Consider the following 25,513-nt stretch of genomic DNA (forward strand, 5'->3'; position numbering starts at 1 on the left):
TATAAGAGCAATAAGCTACATACTCATAACAATGGTAAGAATGCATTGAAAGTAAACTTCAAAATTAACGTGTTTATCAGATGTCACAGAAATCACTGATTTATAGGAAATATAAACCAAACTAATGAATGCAAGCTCTCTGTGATGTCTGTTAAAGACGTCTATGTGGTGTTATTTACATAACAATATCTTAGTTGTTGTCCCTCAATAACATTGTACAGTGGCTCCCATCAATCAGTGCATGTTTCTAACTGGTGAGTGTTTACCTTATACAAGTTTAATTCCAATCAATCAGTGGATGTTTCTAACTGGTGAGTGTTTACCTTGTACAAGTTTAATTCAAATCAATCAGTGCATGTTTCTAACTGGTGAGTGTTTACCTTGTACAAGTTTAATTCCAATCAATCAGTGCACGTTTCTAACTGGTGAGTGTTTACCTTATACAAGTTTAATTCCAATCAATCAGTGGATGTTCATGATGGTGAGTTCCTACCTTGTACATGGACTAACTATTTTCTATTCTTCTTTTATTCGTAAAAACTTAACAGCGATATATCCAAAATAATTGCACTATGAAACTATAAAAATCATACCTAAGAGTGATTCCGCCTGGGAACTCTTCATCGAACACAATGTCATATATAGTGTCCGTTTCCTTCTCCTCAATATGGACTCCGGTGACAGTGCCCCTCAGACCGAACGGTACTGGATAGCCTTTACGTACATTGGCTACTCTGTCAAACAGGTAGAACTCCACAGACTGGTCTGGTACCATGTTCCCCTGCCCAACCATTGGCTGAAAATCGGGCAAAAATATTTGGATTTATATATAAGATCTGTGGGCAGACAGGTTGTTCAAATTTTGACTAGTACAGCAAGTAGCGTAGGGCTAATCCTGAAATGACTTGTCCATGGTGAAAGGCAAACAATAGGAAAATGGGATGTGTGGTCCAGATTGTATCATTTTTTTAAATTTTTATTCTTCCATTCACATTACAATTTTGATTGGTAACTGTGTATCAGAAAAAATATCAACAATTAAAAGTACTACACTGTGTCATGCCAAATAACGAAATACAAAACCATGAAATCTTTTTCAGTGCAACTATATTTTCTAAGTTAATGGATTTTCGTCTTTCTAAATCTAAGGTGAGCATAATGTTTTGATAGCCTATCTAGTTCAGACTACAGATTACTTCAAACAGGTAAATTAACCTCAAACAACAGATTACTTCACCTCAACAACAGGTACATTTATCTCAATCAACAGGCAATTTGCCTAAAAACAAGTACTTTAACCTGAACAGTATGTTACTTTGCTCTGAACAAAAGTAACTTTTAATTGAACAACAGATAGCCTCAAATGACAAGTACACTTACCTTAAACAACAGGTAAGTTTGACTTAACAACAGGTAACTTCACCTTGAACAACAGGTAAGTTTGACTTAACAACAGGTAACCTCACCTTAAACAACAGGTAAGTTTGACTTAACAACAGGTAACTTCACCTTAAACAACAGGTAAGTTTGACTTAACAACAGGTAACTTCACCTTGAACAACAGGTAAGTCTGACTTAACAACAGGTAACTTCACACCTTGAACAACAGGTAAGTTTGACTTAACAACAGGTAACTTCACCTTGAACAACAGATGTGGCTTCACTTGCATCTTCACCCTGCGCTGTTTCCGTTTGTTGACTTCCTGACAACAACAAAAATCATACATTTTAGTTTTAGATTTCCTAAAATCCTAAATCTTAACCCTAGTGATGATATTCTTTATTTTCTAACATGAGGCTTTAAGCCAAGGATTAGTTATGCAGAATCTGATCCAAAAGAATAATTATATGGTGATCATATGGACATATGATCACCATATAGTTATTCTTTATCTCTCAACAATTTCAATACTATGTTTGAAACAAATGGTTTTCACATGTGTATATGTTTTTGCCCTTAATTTGCACATGACCACTCCTATCAAAAGCTGACTGTGACATATTTATAGTTAAGGGTGGTCCGGTAGCTGACTGTGACATATTTATAGTTAAGGGTGGTCCAGTGGCGCTGACTGTGACATATTTATAGTTAAGGGTGGTCCGGTAGCTGACTGTGACATATTTGTAGTTAAGGGGGGTCCGGTGGCGCTGACTGTGACATATTTATGGTTAAGGGTGGTCCGGTGGCGCTGACTGTGACATATTTATAGTTAAGGTTGGTTCGGTGGCGCTGACTGTGACATATTTATAGTTAAGGGTGGTCCGGTGAAAATAGCACTCACCTTCCGCCATGGTTCAGGGCTTTTCATAGGTCAATAGTTGAACTGCTGCCAAGGCTATTCGATGGCCGACAGAAAGTTCCCCACAATGAAATAATACAACTTAGAACTTACAATGATCTTTTGCACTTCCTGCTCAATGGCGTTGATGACACCCTGGTCTAGTATTTCGGCCCCAGCTTTCATTGTCTTCACGCTATTACAAGGCAGTCCCTTTACAAAATCTGTCATCTTCTTCAAGCTGTATGGACTACAGGTATAAACATGTATGATAACGATTAAACAGGAGGTTAAACAACAATCATCATCTACCACAGCACAGTACCAGGTAATCCTATCTGACAGAACTTTTCTCTCTAAACAAGCTTCTTCAATAGTATTCAGTTTTTAAAACTGATGTTTTTTTATGTTTTATGCATTGAGCATCAGAGCTGATTTATCCCAATCAGTTGAAGTGAATGGTTTTATAGAATGTCTGGTAACATAGACTAGTACTAACATTAAGCCACAATAATAAATTTGACTCTGCCTCTACACATGACTGTTATTTTTCTAAGATAATAAGATTTCATATGACTATAAATGTAGCCTAATTCAAAGGGTAAACAACATTGTACAATTTAATTAGCTGGATTACAGCCAAATACATGTAGATTCCATATTCAACATGGAACTTTACCTGCCCTCCTTGAAAAGGTCTGTCTCATAGAAGTTATCTCCCCTGCCTCCATCTTTAGAACTGATATAGGACCATATTTCTGGAAATCTGGAAAAAATATATGAAAACTAGAACAATTACAGAAAAGGAATTGCCCTGCAATATGACTCATGGTATTTATCCTTTAAATTGTCAAACAGAAGCCACAGTGATTCTGTCGGAGTTTGAAATATGGGTAATAAGGGAACACATACAAAAGTCACGTAATTGGAATTGGACAAGTACTATTTACCAGTTAGCATGAAGAAAATCAGGCCGACAGAAAAGAGCTTATTGTTAAAAAGATGTCAGACAATCTGAGGTCATGGTGGCCATCTTGGGTTATGGGATCTGGATTGTATGTTCTAAATCAAAATGTGTCTATTCCATAAGAACAATTTACAACAAGGTATGGAGAAAATTATACGATGAATCAAAAGCTACAGTTGTGTATGTCCGAGCCAATCAACCAATCAAGGGTGGCCATGTTTGGTATTGGGGCAATATGGCTTTATGGAAATATAGGATATCCACCAAGTACCACTAGCAATCAAAATGAACACCGACAAGTCAGAAAGGGTCACCACACAATACAGGTAGGACAGTATATCTCTTAGTAACATTGACCTTGACTGGTGGACATTTTCATAGGTACATAGGATCCTGGTTATATGGCTAAAACCAAGAAAATCGGTTTTTTGTAAATTTTAGGTATATTTTTTACAGTACTTTGAGAAATATTACCATTAAAGGAACAAGTGTTTGAACCCTTGAGCCCCTAAGGCACTTACTCAGCAAGGTATTGTCCGACCACCTCCATGGCTTTGTCGGAGTATGTCCATCCTTCATCTGTTCTCTTTGTGTACCCAGGGACCTCCTCATTCCGCTTGGTAAACTTTAGGTTTAGACCAATGTTAGTTTTGAAGCGGTCATTTGGATTGTCAGGCGACCCAGGGGTCACCATGATGCAGCCAGTCATCCGTGACAGGAAGTGGGAAGTGATAGCAAGTCGAGGGGCAATGACATAGCCTGGATAATACTGAATGCCCAAGAACTGAGGATAGAAAATATCAACAAATGCTTATTTCAACAGGGTCTTTTACACAATAATGTAGGATTTCATGTTATCATGCATGTTATGTCACGACATTTACCTATCTGTTACATTTGCCTTGAATATTTTACAAGATGAAACAAACTACAATAAATCATGACAAATCCATGATGTTTATAAATCTGCAAAATAGAAATTTACGAACCCTAACCCAAAATAAAAAGTTACAAACCCTTACCCAAAATAGAAAGTTACGAGCCCTAACCCAAAATAAGAAGTTACAAACCCTAACCCAAAATAGAAAGTTACGAACCCTAACCCAAAATAAAAAGTTACAAACCCTAACCCAAAATAGAAAGTTACAAACCCTAACCCAAAATAGAAAGTTACAAACCCTAACCCAAAATAGAAAGTTACGAGCCCTAACCAAAAAATAGAAAGTTACGAGCCCTAACCCAAAATAGAAAGTTACGAACCCTAACCCAAAATAGAAAGTTACGAACCCTAACCCGAAATAGAAAGTTACGAACCCTAACCCGAAATAGAAAATCATGAACCCTAACCCAAAAAAGAAAGTTACGAACCCTAACTCGAAATAGAATTTTACGAACCCTTACCCAAAATAGAAAATCACGAACCCTAACCCGAAATAGAAAGTTACGAACCCTAACCCAATATAGAAAGTTACCAACCCTAACCCAAAATAGAAAGTTACGAACCCTAACCCAAAATAGAAAGTTACGAGCCCTTACCCAAAATAGAAAGTTACGAACCTTAACCCAAAATAGAAAGTTACGAGCCCTAACCCAAAATAGAAAGTTACGAACCCTAACCCAAAATAGAAAGTTACGAACCCTAACCCGAAATAGAAAGTTACGAACCCTAACCCGAAATAGAAAGTTACAAACCCTAACCCAAAAAAGAATGTTACATATGGAGCTTACACCCTGGTCATTTATATATACGTATGGAGCTTACACCCTGGTCATTTATATATATGTATGGAGCTTACACCCTGGTCATTTTCCACATTATCTAGGTTAGGTTCCTCCAGGATGGAAACGTTAATTCTCACTCGGGAGTCGTCTTCTATGTCAACCACCTTAAACAAAACACAATCCTTTAGTGTTTATGTACTACATCATTTTCAAATGATCAAATTATAAAAATATTTATGTTGAGATTCAATATGATATTATACAAAATTCAAAATATCTCTCTCGAGCTCATAAATTTGTTTACATTTAATTTAATGCACATTGATTTATAAGATGATTTCTATATACAATCAAACTTCAAAGTTTCAATTATTATGGTATTATTGGGAAAAATTTAAAACATGAAGACTTTGATTTACATACTGCATAAGACCGACTTTAACTGTTAAGTACCAAACACATGTCACGAGATTTAATTAGAAATATATAATCCAAATGATTTTCATATATCTATACACTGTAATTTGCATGTTAAGATATTAAAATGACCCCGGGACATTTCAATGTTCTCGTACCGGTACATGTAGTTGTTTTACTTCAATCTATTAGTTGTAATTCTCAATGTTTACCTAACGATCGGACCTTGATTGTAGTTCGAAACAACGAGTTCAACATTTTCAAAAACAATATGTAATGAATGATTTGCATTAATGGGGAGTGGTGTAGTAACATGTCATCTTAACTAAAAACCTGTGTTCGCATGTTTACTCATGTTTATTATCTGTCATATTTAATAACCATCAATGCTGATGGGGCCAAATTTATTTCAATATTTTAATATCAATCTTTGCTTCTTTTTAGTTTCAATTGTAGAAACATCAAATGTTTAACCAAAAGCTATTTAAAGTTTTAAAAGTTTTGCTGAGTAATTGACCTTCCCTTTAGTAGGTATTACACTTACTTCTCCTTGACATGCGTAGTGAGGCCAGCCCAGCATGAACACTGCTTCCTTAGCAGGAAAGAGTTCTCCCAGGGTGTTAAACTGGCAGAAGGATGTGTCATACACATTTAGGTCCTACAAACATACATCAGGCATTATAATTACTGACTATACACATACAGATCAGGCATTGTAATTACTGACTATCACTGGGTATATACACATACAGATCAGGCATTGTAATTACTGACTATCACTGGGTATATACACATACAGATCAGGCATTGTAATTACTGACTATACACATACAGATCAGACATTGTAATTACTGACTATACACATACAGATCAGGCATTGTAATTACTGACTATACACATACAGATCAGACATTGTAATTACTGACTATACACATACAGATCAGGCATTGTAATTACTGACTATCACTGGGACTATACACATACAGATCAGACATTGTAATTACTGACTATACACATACAGATCAGGCATTGTAATTACTGACTATACACATACAGATCAGACATTGTAATTACTGACTATACACATACAGATCAGGCATTGTAATTACTGACTATACACATACAGATCAGACATTGTAATTACTGACTATACACATACAGATCAGACATTGTAATTACTGACTATACACATACAGATCAGACATTGTAATTACTGACTATACACATACAGATCAGACATTGTAATTACTGACTATACACATACAGATCAGGCATTGTAATTACTGACTATACACATACAGATCAGACATTGTAATTACTGACTATACACATACAGATCAGGCATTGTAATTACTGACTATACACATACAGATCAGACATTGTAATTACTGACTATACACATACAGATCAGGCATTGTAATTACTGACTATACACATACAGATCAGACATTGTAATTACTGACTATACACATACAGATCAGGCATTGTAATTACTGACTATACACATACAGATCAGACATTGTAATTACTGACTATACACATACAGATCAGGCATTGTAATTACTGACTATCACTGGGTATATACACATACAGATCAGACATTGTAATTACTGACTATACACATACAGATCAGGCATTGTAATTACTGACTTTCACTTGGTATATACACATACAGATCAGACATTGTAATTACTGACTATACACATACAGATCAGGCATTGTAATTACTGACTATCACTGGGTATATACATATACAGATCATGTAGGGTATAATAATTTTTCATTCAAGACATAATCTTATAAATTAGTCAGATGAAAATTACAAAAGAAAGCAGGTTTTTGAAATCAAATAAAACGTTACAATTTTATAAAATCTTAGCCAAGTTCACTTCTAATGTACTAAATGAGTTGTCAATTAAGACAAGGATAAATGACCAGAATAGACTAAATGATATATTTATTGACGATCCTTTGTCAACACCTTGAAAGCTTTTATTAATTATTTATTATAGGTCTGCAAGCTAAACCCTGGATATATTGATTGAAAGGAAGCGGAATGGTCATTCCAGATGAAATGAAAACCATGCAGACTTACCTTGACTGATGTCTGGTACAGAAATGTCAACCATGCAGACTTACCTTGACCGATGTCTGGTACAGAAATGTCACAGGATTACTGGCAAACTGTTTCTCTAGTACGATCTTCCCATGTGCTCCACAGATGTACCTGTACACAAACACCAGTATAATAACATGTACCAATACAGTGGATAACAAAATGTCTAACATGCTGTACCACATGTACTGTGAAATCAGATATTTTCAGGGGCCAAACTTTGTGGTTTCCCAACAAAACACCATTTCCTGGGTACATGAGTTCATGGATTATGAGTACCCTCTCAAACAGAGATTGGCTTTATAACTTGTAATTGTCTCTACCTGATTGTTAGAATGGAGTTCAAACTTACCATCTAATGGGAACTGAAATGCCATCAAACACTCACACTTACCATCTAATGGGAACTGAAATGCCATCAAACACTTACACTTACCATCTAATGGGAATTGAAATGCCATCAAACACTCACACTTACCATCTAATGCGAACTGAAATGCCATCAAACCCGCACACTTACCATCTAATGGGCACTGAAATGCCATCAAACACTCACGCTTACCATCTAATGGGAACCGAAATGCAATCAAACACTTACATTTACCATCTAATGGGAATTGAAATGGCATCAAACACTCACACTTACCATCTAATGGGAAGTGAAATGCCATCAAACACTCACACCTGCCATCTAATGGGAACTGAAACGCAATCAAACACTTACACCTACCATCTAATGGGAACTGCAATGCCATCAAACTCTTACACTTACCATCTAATGCGAACTGAAATGCCATCAAACACTTACACTTACCATCTAATGGGAATTCAAATGCCATCAAACACTCACACTTACCATCTAATGGGAACTGCAATGCCATCAAACACTTACACTTACCATCTAATGGGAACTGAAATGCCATCAAACACTTACACTTACCATCTAATGGGAACTGAAATGCCATCAAACACTTACACTTACCATCACAATGAGGACCTCAATGACTCTAATCACTGATAGCCAATTAACAATAAAAACAACAACCTCAAACTGATTTATCATTGCATGTCTCCCACTAACATCACATGGGAACTAAACACTGGTGAATACTCTAGAGAGCTGGCCAGGATTATTCCCCCTGAACTACTTACTTCCTTCCTACGAGAGGCAATGCCCTGAGAGATACATGTGTCTGTCCCACGTCCACTCCAAGGCGGTCATGATATCTGAACAAAACAAAGTAACACAAATTATACTATACTGTATTCAGTAAAATTTTCACTTGACTTGAATTTTTGTGTTTATTGCCGTCTGTAATGAGGGTGAATTTATCATGACAGCCTGTATCAGTACACGTACACAGCATACCATATGAAGTAATAATTACTGCTGAAGAGCAAAAATTAACACTTGATGAAAAATGATTTTACTAATAAAGTTTGAATATTTGACTGGGCAGACGTTTTCCAGTATACAGTATTACTTGATTTCTATGAAAGATGACTTTTTCAAAATAATTTTTGAAGTAGATATTTCCCATTTGATGTTTTACTAAAGTTCAGTCTAAATGTGTTTGAACTGATTATTGAGGTATTCTAGACTGTATTGTGGGGCCGATACTTCACCTGGGAGCACCTGTTGCATAAATGTTCATGGTCAGGAACTGTTGCTTACCTCTCTCTAATGGCTACGACATCCTTCCTCCAGATAATTTGGTCATTCTTGTTCATCTCCTCCTCCGTTACTCTGGTCCTTGTCTGACCTGCCTCCTTCGTAGTACTTAGCTCGTATCTACCAACAGGGGCACATGACCAATGAGTATAATACAGGTACATACAGCACGATCAGCAGTTTTATTTTATACAAAAATAAATGTTTACAAATCATTTAACTAAACTAATGTTACATATGGGCTTATTTTTCCAGCAAAATTCATAGCCATGTAGCTTAACATCCCTGCATCAAAAATGAATCGGCAGATTTGGCTAATTCCATGATTACAAAATATGACATTGACAAGATAGTCAATCTGGAAATCTGCTGATAGGGTAAGATTTGATGACGACAGTTGAATTAGGTTTAGTTATTCTTGTAGGGTGCTTTATGGCAATATATCAGCTATATAAAGGTATTAGGAAATGTACCATGTGACCACCAGATGCCACTCACCTTGTGTTGCCATCGGAGACGGAGATAACCTTGACCTCTATCATGTGTGGCCAGCTCACAAACACGTTGTTGTGCAGCACAGAGTTGGCAACAGTTTTTATATCCTGACAACACAATATTACTACTGAAATACCAGTATTTTCACATATGCAGCTATCTTTACAAATGTGAGCACATCAGAAAATTCTTTTATTTCATTTTATTTTATCAATTCACACCGGAAAACTGATTGTCCATTTACATACTTGACAATATTTATTCAGATGTAAGGAAAAACAAGAATACAGTATTGTTACAGCTGTTTATTTTGTGTAGTGAAGTGCTCACCAAATACTTCTTCCGTGTGCAATTATGAAAATTAGTATTCCTGATATCATAACTGTTAAAATATTTCTCAAAAAACATTTACATATCAACATATATCAGCTACATCATATTTGAAGATAAAAGCAGGAAAATAATAAATTCTAAATTTATTGAACATTTGATAATAAAATAAAATTCTCATATATAGGATGATTAAATTTTGATTTCATCCAGTGTTATGCAGTGAATATTGATGCAAAATTTGGTCAAATGACATGTTTATAAATATAAACTGCTTAAAAGTGCTTCGTTTCAGATTTAATGTTGTTCTTTCTTAGTTTACTTCTTTAGGTCTATCAGTTTACAGAGACGAAAATGGAATAAGATTTCTTAATCAATCAAAAGTTTACAATACACTAAATTGAAAAAAACTAAAATCAGCCAAACAGCTAAAACAAATCATCTCTGCAGCGTACTTAAATAAACATATTCATAAATCTTATTTTAAGATGATAAACAAGTTTAAATTCCTACATCTGGGCAGTACTTCTGAATCAGTAATAAGCTGACATCAACTTACCTCCTCTTCACCCTTTACTAGTGAGAGAATCATGTTCTCGCCGCGACTGTTGGCCGTGAACACTTTCACACCCTCTTTCTTCAGATAGGCCTGAAAATGGATTGGCAATATTCTTTATTGCACATTTCTTGATGGAAAAAAACTTAACTTTAGAAAACAGCCTAAAATGTTCAGTATTTAATCAGACATAGACATATATACATGTTACAATAAAGCCTTTAATGTTGGTCAGCTGGACAGTTTCAAAGAAATTGGAAATATCAAATTTGATATTTCTGATTTCTTCAAGAGGTCATTGAGGGAACAAAGTGAACAAGAAATGAAAAAAAAGGTAGACATAATTACTTTTATCACATACCTGTTGAATCTTGTTATAGTAATACAAGCCATTTTCAGACCATGAAATACAATGTTCTGTATTGCACAAGTGCAATACGGAATGTTGTATTTACCTACTAGCCGGAATTACTTTTTATGGGAATTCCCTTGTCATGGCGAACTTAAAAGTTCCTGGTATTTGCAAAAGATATCAAAATTTATAAAATCTTTGTACGATCTTTTACCGAATACGGAAGGTATGTGAAAAAAGCAAGACCACACACTTGTGTATTTCTAACAAATCAGAAAGCACTCATTTATTGCGCGGACGTATATAATCAGCGCACTCGTGAATATAGTCGTCCATGCAATACACTCATGCTTTCTGATTCGTTAGAAAAACACAAGTGTGTGGTCTTGCATATATATCTGTAAATCCTTATATTTTTGCACAGAGAAATGTTTGCCATATGGTCTTAAAAAAATATTGCCAAAACTTTGAACTTGCCTACATATTACTGCTTATTATTATAAAATACTCATGTCAGAACTGCTAACTTATATATGGTAGTGGAAATGATTATAAATACTTACCTGAATCGATAACTATTCAATATATGCAACACTATTTGCCCAATGTAAACTCTTGTTTAATGGAGAAAGTAGCAAAAACATTAAAAGGGCAGAAATTTCCTGTTTTTTCATTACAAGCATTTAAACAGACTTGTTTCCTGGATTAAGGTTGGATATAATTTAACCATTCTTACATCAAAATTACTTTTCCTACCTTATGAGGGAGGTGCTTGAAGGTTGGAAAGCCGGGGAAGTACACATCCTGTCTGGTTCCCTCCAGCATTCCTTTCTTGATGAGATGGCGGGGTAGCTGGAATTCATCCTTCGGAATCAGAGTTAATCTGAAAGTGGCACATTACAGTTACGGTACGTAAATCAAAATTAAACTTTTGACAACAATTGTGAAACAAGTTCTATAAATTTATATTAATCACTTTTGTTGGTCAATGTTGAATAAAATCCTGGCTGTCATGGTGAAAAGTGTGTATGCCTTTCACTATACACCACCTACCCAACCCAGTAATGTACAAATTACAAGCTTTTAACCAGTACCAACGAAAGGATTGACATGAAATTAATTTCACCTTCAGCAGTCACTAGTCATATCAAAAGAGTCATGTTTCCATTTTATTTCAACAAGATAGATAACAAAAAATCATTGCTCAATTGCAATCTTATCATTTTACTGATGGAGACTAGAATGTGTAAAATGCAACCTTTGGGGGATAGGAGAATAGACACAAGAGACAACACAGTACTCACATGGCATGCGTGAGTGTGAAGGTTGGGTGGGGTGGATGGTAGCAAAATAGATACATATTAACAACACAGTACTTACTAAGCATAGTTATGTACCACGTCTGGGAAAGTTCCTTGTGAGGATGAGGGGTAGGGGGTAATGGATCAGACACACAATCGTAACACAGTACTTACTTGGCATAGTTATGTACCACGTCTGGGAAAGTTCCCGGTGAGGATGAGGGGTAGGGGGGTAATGGATCAGACACACAGTCATAACACAGTACTTACTTGGCATAGTTATGTACCACGTCTGGGAAAGTTCCTGGAAGGGATGAGGGGTAGGGGGGAATGGATCAGACACATAGTTGTAACACAGTACTTACTTGGCATAGTTATTTGTAACACAGTACTCACTTGGCATAGTTATGTACCACGTCTGGGAAAGTGCCTGGTGAGGATGAGGGGTAGGGGGTAATGGAACAGACACATAGTTGTAACACAGTACTCACGTGGCATAGTTATGTACCACGTCTGGGAAAGTTCCTGGAAGGGATGAGGGGTAGGGGGGAATGGATCAGACACATAGTTGTAACACAGCACTTACTTGGCATAGTTATGTACCACGTCTGGGAAAGTTCCCGGTGAGGATGAGGGATAGGTGGTAATGGATCAGACACATAGTCGTAACACATTACTCACTTGGCATAGTTATGTACCACGTCTGGGAAAGTGCCTGGTGAGGATGAGGGGTAGGGGGTAATGGATCAGACACATAGTCGTATCCCAGTCCCTACTTGGCATAGTTATGTACCACGTCTGGGAAAGTGCCTGGTGAGGATGAGGGGTAGGGGGTAATGGATCAGACACATAGTTGTAAACCATTACTCACTTGGGATAGTTATGTACCACGTCTGGGAAAGTTCCCCGTGAGGATGAGGGGTAGGGGGGTAATGGATCAGACCCACAGTCATAACACAGTACTTACTTGGCATAGGTATGTACCACGTCTGGGAAAGTTCCTGGTGAGCATGAGGGGTAGGGGGTAATGGATCAGACACATAGGCGTAACACAGTACTTACTTGGCATAGTTATTTGTAACACAGTACTCACTTGGCATAGTTATGTACCACGTCTGGGAAAGTTCCTTGTGAGGATGAGGGGTAGGGGGTAATGGGGCAGACACACAATCGTAACACAGTACTTACTTGGCATAGTTATGTCCCACGTCTGGGAAAGTTCCCGGTGAGGATGAGGGATAGGGGGGTAATGGATCAGACACATAGTTGTTACACAGTACTTACTTGGCATAGTTATGTACCACGGCTGGGAAAGTTCCTGGTAAGGATGAGGGGTAGGGGGAAATGGATCAGACACATAGTCGTAACACAGAACTCACTTGGTATAGTTATGTACCACGTCTGGGAAAGTTCCTTGTGAGGATGAGGGGTAGGGGGTAATGGATCAGACACATAGTGGCATAGTTATGTACCACGTCTGGGAAAGTGCCTGGTGAGGATGAGGGGTAGGGGGTAATGGAACAGACACATAGTTGTAACACAGTACTCACTTGGCATAGTTATGTACCACATCTGGGAAAGTTCCTGGTGAGGATGAGGGATAGGGGGTAATGGATCATACGTATAGTCGTAACACAGTTCTTACTTGGCATAGTTATGTACCACGTCTGAGAAAGTTCCTGGGGAGGATGAGGGGTAAGGGGGTAATGGATCAGACACATAGTCGTAACACAGGACTTACTTGGCATAGTTATGTACCACGTCTGGGAAAGTTCCCGGTGAGGATGAGGGATAGGTGGTAATGGATCAGACACATAGTCGTAACACTGAGGATGAGGGGTAGGGGGTAATGGATCAGACACATAGGCGTAACACAGTACTTACTTGGCATAGTTATTTGTAACACAGTACTCACTTGGCATAGTTATGTACCACATCTGGGAAAGTTCCTGGTGAGGATGAGGGGTAAGGAGGTAATGGATCAGACACATAGTCGTAACAAAGTACTTACTTGGCATAGTTATGTACCACGTCTGGGAAAGTTCCCGGTGAGGATGAGGGATAGGTGGTAATGGATCAGACACATAGTCGTAACACTGAGGATGAGGGGTAGGGGGTAATGGATCAGACACATAGGCGTAACACAGTACTTACTTGGCATAGTTATGAACCACGTCTGGGAAAGTTCCTGGTGAGGATGAGGGGGGGGGGGTAATGGATCAGACACATAGTTGTTACACAGTACTTACTTGGCATAGTTATGTAGCACGTCTGGGAAAGTTCCTGGTGAGGATGAGGGGTAAGGGGGTAACTGATTGGTCACATAGTCGTAACACAGTACTTACTTGGCATAGTTATGTACCACGTCTGAGAAAGTTCCTGGTGAGGATGAGGGGTAAGGGGGTAACTGATCGGTCACATAGTCGTAACACAGTACTTACTTGGCATAGTTATGTGCCACGTCTGGGAAAGTTCCTTGTGAGGATGAGGGGTAAGGGGTTAATGGATCAGACACATAGTCGTAACACAGTGGGTAGGGGGTAATGGATCAGACACATAGTCGTAACACAGTACTTACTAAGCATAGTTATGTACCACGTCTGGGAAAGTTCCTGGTGAGGATGAGGGGTAGGGGGGTAACTGATCGGTCACATAGTCGTAACACAGGCTTGGGCTATGACAATTCCTTTTTTTCTCTGAAGGGCTCATCAGGTGCTCTACTTTTGCCATGGCAGTAAGCAAACGTTTCTACACAGAGGAAAACAACATCAACACATATCTATTTCACACTGATGTCGAAAAAAAACCACTTCAGATCAATTCAATTTGATTTTTACAGTAGACAGGAATTGAAAACAAAATATCTAGTATTTTTTTTCATTATTTGACAAAAGTCATTTCCATGTTAAAGAAACACTATTAGTCTATTAAACATAATTATTGGTTTCTTTAACATGTCTTGAAGTGGTAAATCAGGAAAATTAAAATTGAATTGTGAAAGTTGTTATGTCTCGAAAGTACAATTTTTTCAATTTTAGGCAAATAACATATAATTATTAACAAATAGACAATCAACTTGACACACTGTACATATTTCCCACCTACAATCCCTTGTTTTGTTTTTCCAACTTAAAATGCCATTGTGGCATTTTGACATAATAAAGTGTGTACCTCATCTATGAATGGAATGAGGACCACAGCCTCCCAGTCCTGCTGCTTTCCGTTGAGATCAGATTGGAAGTTGACGGGGTAAAAGTCAATGATTTCGGAGCTGTCCATCATCATGAGATTCTGTTAAAAAGCATTTAGATTAAAGCGTATATGTAAGTAACAAAATATAAATATCGTCACATGTAAGTAACAAAATATAAATACTGTCACATGTAAGTAACAAAATATAAATATCGTCACATTCAACGAACATTGAAAAGGAAGTAATGTACATGTATGTATGGATTTATTTTGTCCTTAAGATGAATAAAAGTTCTTATAAATTTCAAAGACTTTTCATGTAATAAAGGTTTGATGCAAATCTATGTAATACAATTATATCAACTCTGACATATTTATAACAGGAATCGTATCTAAATCAACATGCACTGAAAATTACATATATTACAAATGCTTGAAATGGCTTTATTATCTGTAGAAACTTTACTTTATCAATCATTTAAAAATCATAATATACTATTTAGTTTATTGAACTGAATGTTTATCTAGAGAATTTTATATATTTTAAAGTTGTGTGATTTGAATTTTTGTGTGGCTGAAGTGCCATAAGTGTACTACCTACCCAGTAAGCTTTGGGCAGCAGGTCCTTGCTGTTAGACGGCAGTACCGCCATCAGTTGCTGGAATGGCAGGAAGGGTGTACTGCGCTCAAATTGGATATCCATCCCCGCGAAACACTTGACATCGCTGATGAATGGTGCATAGTGGTGAGGGTAATACCTGTCAAGTAAAATATTTTCAAAACCTTGAACATTTTTAAAGCTTTACAAGAATTAAACGTAATGAGATGTCGCGCCTGTCCCCACTTTGATCATAAGATTCAATGTGTGAAGTATTGTTAGTTTGACATGAAGTTCGAAATATAATAGGGCACATTCAGCATATGATGCTTGGTTTGAGATACAGTACGTCTGAAACAACTACAGTCCAAGCTTATTTACTCCAACACTTAAACTTTTTGAGATAAAGCATAAAACACACAGCTAAACGCAAAAACTTAACATTGATGAAGATGCTGTTAAAGTCACTGGACAGCGAAATGTAGGGCACATTCACCAACTGATGCATGAGTTGAGGTGAAGTATCTAAGACACATGTATGGTCCAAGTTTGGTTGGTCTAGCACTTATACTTTTAGACAAACAGAGCTAAATGCAAAAACTTCGCATTGACGCCGCCGCCAAAACAGTAACACCTAAGTCCTGCCTCCTTGACATCCGTCGCAGGCGAGACAATAACAAAGAGCTATTTTATGCACACTTTTTTATTTGTAGAAATGGCACATTTATATCAACAGTACTGGCATGAACAAGCCTAGGTTCTTAGATTTTAACATAATTAGCTAAAATGTGAAATGTTGAGGTTGAATCAATTATTGAGCATGGCCCCATCTGTTAGATATAGAATCCTCAGCAATGCTTTATAAGGATTGACAGCATTTATCATACTGTCATGATCATTGAAAAATGCCTATATTTACATTCTAAATTTTATTGTTATTGATCTAAATGTAGGTATTTGCTTGTAGTTTTGATATAGAAGTGTCAGTGTCATCAGTGCAAACAAGATTCCTGGAACAGCTGAATATCACTAAATGTTTTCTTCGATTCTGAGTGGGAGGAGCTTCAAAATGATGCTGATCAAATTGCATTCATAGCCCTATGAACACAATTTCTTCTGGTAATGTTTACAGAGGAATTCGTTGTTGAAATGAACTCTTTGATTTAAATGTACAGAAGTGTTACTTATCATCTGATTCTCCACGAAACTGCTCTATCAAAGTTGTAACACAATACTACACATCAAAATAACGGTACTTACCAGCTCCAGGACGGCACGCCATCAAAGTAGTAATACAATACTACACATCAAAATAACGGTACTTACCAGCTCCAGAACAGCACGCCATCAAAGTAGTAACGCAATACTACACATCAAAATAACAGTACTTACCAGCTCCAGGACGGCACGCCATCAAAGTAGTAATACAGGATCCACTGTATGCCTCGTACATAGCACTCAGCTTGTTCTCTTAGTACGTCACTATGGTGGAAGGGGAGATAATTACTTTATATGAGAAAATAATCATTTCTACTGATTCGGAAAGGGATATAATTAATTCTATACATATTTAATTTCTATTTACAGTCATGAAATCATTTTTTAATTGACATTTTATATTTCTATTGCCTTAGTATACTAAAACTTCTTATTCCGACAACTGTTTGTAAACTGGATTCTCACTCAAACAACTGTCTGTAGAGCTAATAATCTCTGGATTCTCACTCGATAACTGTCTGTAGAGCTAATAATCTCTGGATTCTCACTTGAACAACTATCTGTAGAGCTTATAATCTCTGGATTCTCACTTGAACAACTGTCTGTAGAGCTAATTATCTCTGGATTCTCACTTGAACAACTGTCTGTAGAGCTATTAATCTCTATTTGTATTGCCTTAGTTATAAATCCTATACTTTTCATTATTCTGATAACTGATTGTAAACTGGTTCCTTACTCTGTAAACTGCTCGTATTCTAGTTTAGTCATGTAGTAATGTCGCTTGTGTACCCGGAACTCCTCCTCAAACATAGAACTCGGACTGTTAGGTTTGATGTCAGCTAGGTGTGCTAATTGTAATCCTTCACCATCTGTCACAATAAACATGCTCATTAGTGTCATTACAAGGTTGTCACTCTCTGTAAACTGTTAAAGATTCCTGACCCACTCGACTCCAGTTTTTCATATTTACAGTAACCTCCCCTTAATTTCGTTTTGTATACAGTAACCTCCCCTTAATTTCGTTTTGTATACTATAACCTCCCCTTAATTTCGTTTTGTATACAGTAGCCTCCCCTTAATTTCGTTTTGTATACAGTAGCCTCCCCTTAATTTTGTTTTGCATTCAGTAACCTCCCCTTAATTTCGTTTTGTATACAAATGTAGAACAGTTGGGCCAGGATACTTCAGCTGACAAGGTAGCTCAGTCAGCTAGATCAACAGTAGAACAATCTGAGGTCCTGGGCTCTAATCCTAGACTAGCTTTTACAATCAGATCACTGTTTCGTTATTTCACATTCACAATTATTTTGACTGTTTCTTTATTTCACATTCACAAGTATTTTATTATTTTTCAAGCAAGGTATGATTTTCGTTTAGCCATGCTGGAAAAATGGTTTCCAATGTGTAGTTACAATTTTAGCAGTGGTACAGAGATGATTAACACTCAGACACTTTTATCCCATGTTATTATCTCCCTTTACATGTTATTATCTCCCTTTACAATACAAGAAATAATAGTCTGTGTACTGTCAAGATGAATGTGCCATCAAAACATAGGGCAAAAAAGGGTAAAAATGAACTGGTGAACATTTCCTATATACCATATAACATTTCCTATATACAATATAACATTACCTTATAACTTGACATCATTTTATTGGAACTCTTATCTCCTGAACTAATTTCACCTTTAAACATCTCCTTGAAATATCTTATGCAGAACGACAGATTTTAGTAATAAATGACATTAATCAGTGCATCACACTAATAAGTTACCACGTCCTTATTCTATAAACTAACTCAGCAGAGCAGCATAGTTATGTGTGTGCAATGATTTACCTAACGGGTCTCCAAAGTCCTCGTCCATATCCACTCCACTTTCCTCCACCAGGGCTGCAAACTGGTTGTCATCCTGTTTTCTCTGGGGAAAAATGCACATAAATCTGTTATTTTTCACATTCATACAAAATTTAACATCATCAGAAAATGAATCGAAAACATGATGTAAAATTACATAGGAATGTTTTGCTTAACTCAAGTGATAACTCCAACCAGTAATTAAAACATCAGAAAGTTGTGCAGACTGAAAATACATGGACATAATTAATTATTTTTTGTTTACCTGTATCAGTTATTCTGTTTACCTGTATCAGTTTTTCTCTGTTTACCTGTATCAGTTTTCTCTGTTTACCTGTAACAGTTTTCTATGTTTGTCTGTATTAGTTTTTCTCTGTTTACCTGTATCCGATTTTCTCTGTTTGTCTGTATCAGTTTTTCTCTGTTTACCTGTATCCGATTTTCTCTGTTTACCTGTATCAGTTTTTCTCTGTTTACCTGTATCAGTTTTCTCTGTTTACCTGTATCAATTTTTCTGTTTACCTGTATCAGTTTTTCTCTGTTTACCTGTAACAGTTTTCTATGTTTGTCTGTATTAGTTTTTCTCTGTTTGCCTGTATCAGTTTTCTCTGTTTACCTGTATCAGTTTTCTCTGTTTACCCAAATCAGTTTTTCTCTGTTTACCTGTATCAGTTTTCTCTGTTTACCCAAATCAGTTTTTCTCTGTTTACCTGTATAAGTTTGCTCATCGCTGCAGAGTGATTTTTCTTCTTTGCAGGGTTTTTCTCCACTTTGCCTTCAAGCCATTTCAGATCCGCAAATGTCTCTTCAAATTTTTCAAAGTCAAACTGGAATTCAAACACAAATGAAATGTTAGACCAAATTAACTAAGATAGATCGTTAGTGAGCCTACAGCTAAACCAAATTAACTAGGATGGATTCTAAGTTGGCCTACAGTTAAACCAAATTAACTAGAACGGATTAGCCTACAGCTAAACCAAATTAACTAGGATGGATTGTAAGTTAGCCTCCAGTTAAACCCAATTAACTAGGATGGATTGTAGGTAAGGCTACAGCTAAACCAAATTAACGAGGATGGATTTTAAGTTAGCCTACAGTTAAACCAAATTAACGAGGATTGATTGTAAGTTAGCCTACAGTTAAACCAAATTAACTAGAACGGATCAGCCTACAGCTAAACCAAATTAACGAGGATGGATTTTAAGTTAGCCTACAGTTAAACCAAATCAACTAGGATGGATTGTTAGTGAGCCTACAGCTAAACCAAACTAACTAGGATGGATTCTAAGTTGGCCTACAGTTAAACCAAATTAACTAGGATGGATTGTAAGTTAGCCTACAGTTAAACCAAATTAACTAGGATGGATTGTAAGATAGCCTTCAGTTAAACCAAATTAACGAGGATGGATTGTAAGTTAGCCTACAGCTAAACCAAGTTAACTAGGATGGATTGTAAGATAGCCTTCAATTAAACCAAAATAAAGAGGATGGATTGTAAGCTAGCCTACAGTTATAACCAATTAACTAGGATGGATTCTAAGTTGGCCTACAGTTAAACCAAATTAACGAGGATGGATTTGAAGTTAGCCTTCACTTAAACCAATTAACTAGGATGGAATGTTAGTGAGCCTACAGCTAAACCAAATTAACTAGGAGGGATTGTAAGTTAGCCTACAGTTAAAACAAATTAACTAGGATGGATTGTTAGTGAGCCTCCAGCTAAACCAAATTAACTTGGATGGATTGTAAGTTAGCCTACTGTTAAACCAATTAACTAGGATGGATTCTAAGTTGGCCTACAGTTAAACCAAATCAACTAGGATGGATTGTTAGTGAGCCTCCAGCTAAACCAAATTAACTAGGATTGATTGTAAGTTAGCCTACAGCTAAACCAATTTAACTAGGATGGATTGTAAGATAGCCTTCAATTAAACCAAAATAAAGAGGATGGATTGTAAGCTAGCCTACAGTTATAACCAATTAACTAGGATGGATTCTAAGTTGGCCTACAGTTAAACCAAATCAACTAGGATGGATTGTTAGTTAGCCTACAGTTAAACCCAATTAACTAGGATGGATTCTAAGTTGGCCTACAGTTAAACCAAATTAGCTAGGATGGATTGTAAGTTAGCCTACAGCTAAACCAAATTAACTAGGATGGATTGTAAGTTAGCCTACTGTTAAACCAATTAACTAGGATGGATTGTTAGTGAGCCTACAGCTAAACCAAATTAACTTGGATGGATTGTAAGTTAGTCTACAGTTAAACCAAATAAACTAGGATAAATTGTTAGTGAGCCTACGGTTAAACCAAATAAACTAGGATAAATTGTTAGTGAGCCTACGGTTAAACCAAATAAACTAGGATAAATTGTTAGTGAGCCTACGGTTAAACCAAATAAACTAGGATAAATTGTTAGTGAGCCTACGGTTAAACCAAATAAACTAGGATAAATTGTTAGTGAGCCTACAGTTAAACCAAACTAACCAGGATGGCTTTTCAGTTAGCCTACAGTTAAACCCAATTAACGAGGATGGATTGTAAGTTAGCCTATAGTTAAACCAAATTAACTAGGATGGATTGTAAGTTAGCCTACAGTTAAACCAAACTAACCAGGATGGATTTTAAGTTAGCCTACAGTTAAACCAAATTAACGAGGATGGATTGTAAGTTAGCCTTCACTTAAACCAATTAACTAGGATGGATTGTTAGTGAGCCTACAGTTAAACCAAATAAACTAGGATAAATTGTTAGTGAGCCTACAGTTAAACCAAATTAACTAGGATAGATAAGCCTACAGTTAAACCAAATTAACGAGGATGGATTGTAAGTTAGCCTACAGTTAAACCAAATTAACTAGGATGGATTGTTAGTGAGCCTACAGTTAAACCAATTAACTAGGATGGATTGTTAGTGAGCCTACCTTGGCTAATTCTGTCATGAAGATCTCAAATCTGTCAAGGTGCAGTTTGCCGCCGGTATGTAGGTAACCTGGAACATCGATTTTGTTACACATGAAATATTGAACGGGACTGGAATATATTTATAAACATAATGTAACATTTAATGATTTGACTTCTGATATTACTTAATGTCAAGGGACAACTAAAAGCCATGCCAACCATTTTGTATTTCCTCATAGTTTGTTAAAATCTGACCAAGCAGTACTTAAAAAAGTTAAAAAAAAGTTTAAAAAAAAGTTTAAAAAAAAGTTTGAATGATGAATGAATGAATGAATGGCCAGTGATTAATATCACATTGTATAAGTTCCCTTGGTCACTAAGCCCAGATAATCCAACAGAAGCCCTCACCTCCACAGCGTGGTAATACGTTGATATATGTCGACCAGATGAGTGGCAGGGCGTCGTGGTTAATGTGTAAGTTAGGAAGATGAGGTATGAAGTCGTTTCCCACCAAAAAACCCATCATAATCCAGTCATCGATAATCCTTTCTAGATCGTACCCAAAGGGTAGCTTGTCCTGTGGAAAACAATCGTTCCTGCTACATATCTTCAGCATCGGGCAGTAAATCTTGTCATACTCTTAATCTAGTTAGGTAAATATTAGCTTCATACTCTTAACCTTATAAGCTACTACTGTATACTAGAAAACTTTCTCAGCAGTTTAATTTGTTGCCCTCAGTAATGATAGTGAAATTTAAATGAACAACATAATATTTGTAGTAATCAAACACGAAGGGAGAAATTTACACTAGGAAAACATTTGTTTAAGGGGGAAGAGCGTAAGTTTGACTTGGTGGAAGTTTCTTTCACTTCCTATATTCTGAACCTAATAAGGTAAATATTTACTTCCTATTCTGAACCGTACAAGGTAAATATTTACTTTCTATTCTGAACCGTATAAGGTAAATATTTACTTCCTATTCTGAACCGTATAAGGTAAATATTTACTTCCTAATCTGAACCGTACAAGGTAAATATTTACATCCTATTCTGAACCGTACAAGGTAAATATTTACTTCCTATTCTGAACCGTATAAGGTAAATATTTACTTTTTATTCTGAACCATATAAGGTAAATATTTACTTCCTATTCTGAACCGTATAACGTAAATATTTACTTCCTTCCTATTCTGAACCGTACAAGGTAAATATTTACGTCCTATTCTGAAGGGTATAAGGTAAATATTTACTTCCTATTCTTCATCTTACAAGGGAAATCTTTATAGCATACTATGGACTTCATAAATCCCTACAGATAGCGTAATGTTTCATCCTTTTAGTAGAATATCCTCCAACTTTCAATGCATTGACATTTTGCAATGTAAGTTGATGCATCAATGAACTATTGCTGCCAATGACAGCCCTAGATATCGACCCTACTACAGCCTACATCAAACATTATAAATAAGCTCTGTATCAAGGTCATATCTCTGAGCAATCTTCTTCTTAACATCAATATTTCCATGGACTGGTTTTTCTGTCTATCACAAAGGGTGATAATAAGATTATATTCTAAATAATAGAATTATAATCTCCAGCATTCTAAATAATGTTATGACTAACCTTCAACACTGAAAATTCAAAGTCGAGATATTCTCGGAACAAGGACAGATGTAGCAGGTGGAATGTGGTCTCCTCTGGAGTAGACGGTCTGTAACATATATAGAACATATGTTACTGAGTGCTCACCAAGTTGTCAAAGTCGAAAAATTGTGCCAAAACATTTTTCAAATACGTGTTGAACACAGTTAGCTCACATGGTTAGCTGCAAGTGTTTAGTGTAAGGAAATATAACATGGCTATAAAACCTTCATGATTGGAGCTTGGATTTACCAGGCTGAAGCTTTAAGGATTCCAAAGGTTTCTTAATTTGTTTACATTTAACAAGTTCAAAACAAAACGTTGTTAAAACTTTTGAAGACAAACCCTAGGGACTTGATCCCACTATGACAAAAAGTCCCAAAGCTGAAGAAAAACAATTTCCAACAATGCCTCGAGTCAAAAGCAAATCTCAAATTTCTACAAAATAATCTTGTATTTATTAAGATTCATCAGTTTGGTGTAAATAATATATCATATATTATTATTAGTTTTTTGTGAAAGCTAAAAAATTAATTTTCATTTACTGTTTGTGTTCAAAACAAACATAGCATACATAACACAAACAGTAAATGAAAACATGACCTTTTCCCTTTGTCAAGCAAAGAGTGCACATGGCTCCTATCTCTACTTTAAACCACCGAAAGGATCCTTCCAGTGACTTAGGAGAAATAGTAATAATAAATTTCAAACTTTCTTAATTCACGGTGGCTGCCTAGTGTTTAAAGTCAAATTAACAGCTATGGTCATGTAACGACAGGACAAAAGTCAATCTACATTGTAAGTGTGAAATTAAGAAATTATACAATATTTCCAGAACCAAATATTTCATGCCACTCCACTATGTAGTGAGGGCATCAAAATACCTTTAATACTTACTTCTTTGCATCCTTTTTACCACCAAATTTGACTTCTTCCCGAAGTAAAGAGAAATGAGGCTCATGGCATGAAAGACCAAGCATCATCTGTAAAAAGACACCAAAAAAATCCTATTTATATAAACTGTATATGAACTGATCTTGTTTTCTGACCATTGAAACATTAGGTTTTTGGTATCAAGTTTATGGTACAGGTATCCAACACAATGAAATGACATAAAGATTGAATCCATGTATACGTAATAGGCTGCAGCCTCTCATTTTTGTCATTTTTTTTTTTGTCATTTTTTTTTCGATAGTCATCTAGAAATTCTATCTTATCTCACTTCAATACAAAATATTTACATTAGCTCTGCATCCTTCCATTGCAATGCATTGAGATGGCAAATGTTGTTATGAGACTATAACAACGTTTGCTATTGTACCGTCATCAATCTCTTTTGTGACGTCGTATTAATTTCATTGGTGTGAACACATAATTTGCTGTCCAAAGAACTGGTCGAAATAACTACTCGATTAAAATGTATTTATGAATAATGAATATTTTAGCATTTTTTTTGCCAGGCTTTATTAAGTTTGTCATCAATAGGAATGTGTGTTATAAGACCATAACAACATTTTCTAAAACATTCATTGCTTAAAATTCTTTAGGAAATATTTTACTTTTCAAATAAAATACTTTATTTACCAGATCCGCGTCCAGGCCATACAAGCAATGTCGTGTGTTGTGGTCATAATTTGGCTTGGATTTCTCATGACGTATGTAATCCATGATTTTATGTTCCCCTTCTCCTGGAGTCTACAATATCAAACAAGATTTTATGTTCCCCTTCTCCTGGAGTCTACAATATCAAACAAGATTTTATGTTCCCCTTCTCCTGGAGTCTACAATATCAAACAAGATTTTATGTTCCCCTTCTCCTGGAGTCTACAATATCAAACAAGATTTTATGTTCCCCTTCTCCTGGAGTCTACAATATCAAACAAGATTTTATGTTCC

The 25,513-nt window shown here is 36.2% G+C and overlaps 1 protein-coding gene across 1 annotated transcript in view; it reads right to left on the reverse strand.

The window, feature by feature from the left end:
* Nucleotides 1-25,513, reverse strand: part of LOC110442937 (5'-3' exoribonuclease 1-like) — a 60,080-nt gene that overhangs the window by 19,416 nt on the left and 15,151 nt on the right. The window contains exons 6-32 of the mRNA XM_021486827.1: nucleotides 25,202-25,312; nucleotides 24,515-24,600; nucleotides 23,600-23,687; nucleotides 22,385-22,553; nucleotides 21,997-22,064; nucleotides 19,783-19,899; nucleotides 19,055-19,136; nucleotides 17,952-18,084; nucleotides 17,390-17,479; nucleotides 16,001-16,157; nucleotides 15,379-15,498; nucleotides 14,786-14,955; nucleotides 14,457-14,518; nucleotides 12,382-12,472; nucleotides 11,663-11,789; nucleotides 10,558-10,647; nucleotides 9,672-9,775; nucleotides 9,177-9,293; nucleotides 8,654-8,728; nucleotides 7,525-7,612; nucleotides 5,930-6,043; nucleotides 5,043-5,132; nucleotides 3,768-4,030; nucleotides 2,959-3,045; nucleotides 2,394-2,529; nucleotides 1,641-1,703; nucleotides 594-796 (exon numbers count right to left, since the gene is read on the reverse strand). Of these exons, the coding sequence (XP_021342502.1) occupies nucleotides 594-796; nucleotides 1,641-1,703; nucleotides 2,394-2,529; nucleotides 2,959-3,045; nucleotides 3,768-4,030; nucleotides 5,043-5,132; nucleotides 5,930-6,043; nucleotides 7,525-7,612; nucleotides 8,654-8,728; nucleotides 9,177-9,293; nucleotides 9,672-9,775; nucleotides 10,558-10,647; nucleotides 11,663-11,789; nucleotides 12,382-12,472; nucleotides 14,457-14,518; nucleotides 14,786-14,955; nucleotides 15,379-15,498; nucleotides 16,001-16,157; nucleotides 17,390-17,479; nucleotides 17,952-18,084; nucleotides 19,055-19,136; nucleotides 19,783-19,899; nucleotides 21,997-22,064; nucleotides 22,385-22,553; nucleotides 23,600-23,687; nucleotides 24,515-24,600; nucleotides 25,202-25,312 (3,101 nt within the window). The remainder of the gene's footprint in view (nucleotides 1-593; nucleotides 797-1,640; nucleotides 1,704-2,393; nucleotides 2,530-2,958; nucleotides 3,046-3,767; nucleotides 4,031-5,042; nucleotides 5,133-5,929; nucleotides 6,044-7,524; nucleotides 7,613-8,653; nucleotides 8,729-9,176; nucleotides 9,294-9,671; nucleotides 9,776-10,557; nucleotides 10,648-11,662; nucleotides 11,790-12,381; nucleotides 12,473-14,456; nucleotides 14,519-14,785; nucleotides 14,956-15,378; nucleotides 15,499-16,000; nucleotides 16,158-17,389; nucleotides 17,480-17,951; nucleotides 18,085-19,054; nucleotides 19,137-19,782; nucleotides 19,900-21,996; nucleotides 22,065-22,384; nucleotides 22,554-23,599; nucleotides 23,688-24,514; nucleotides 24,601-25,201; nucleotides 25,313-25,513) is intronic.

This window comes from Mizuhopecten yessoensis, unplaced genomic scaffold, assembly GCF_002113885.1.
Source record: "Mizuhopecten yessoensis strain PY_sf001 unplaced genomic scaffold, ASM211388v2 scaffold716313, whole genome shotgun sequence".
In the NCBI taxonomy this organism is placed as follows: Eukaryota; Metazoa; Mollusca; class Bivalvia; order Pectinida; family Pectinidae; genus Mizuhopecten; species Mizuhopecten yessoensis.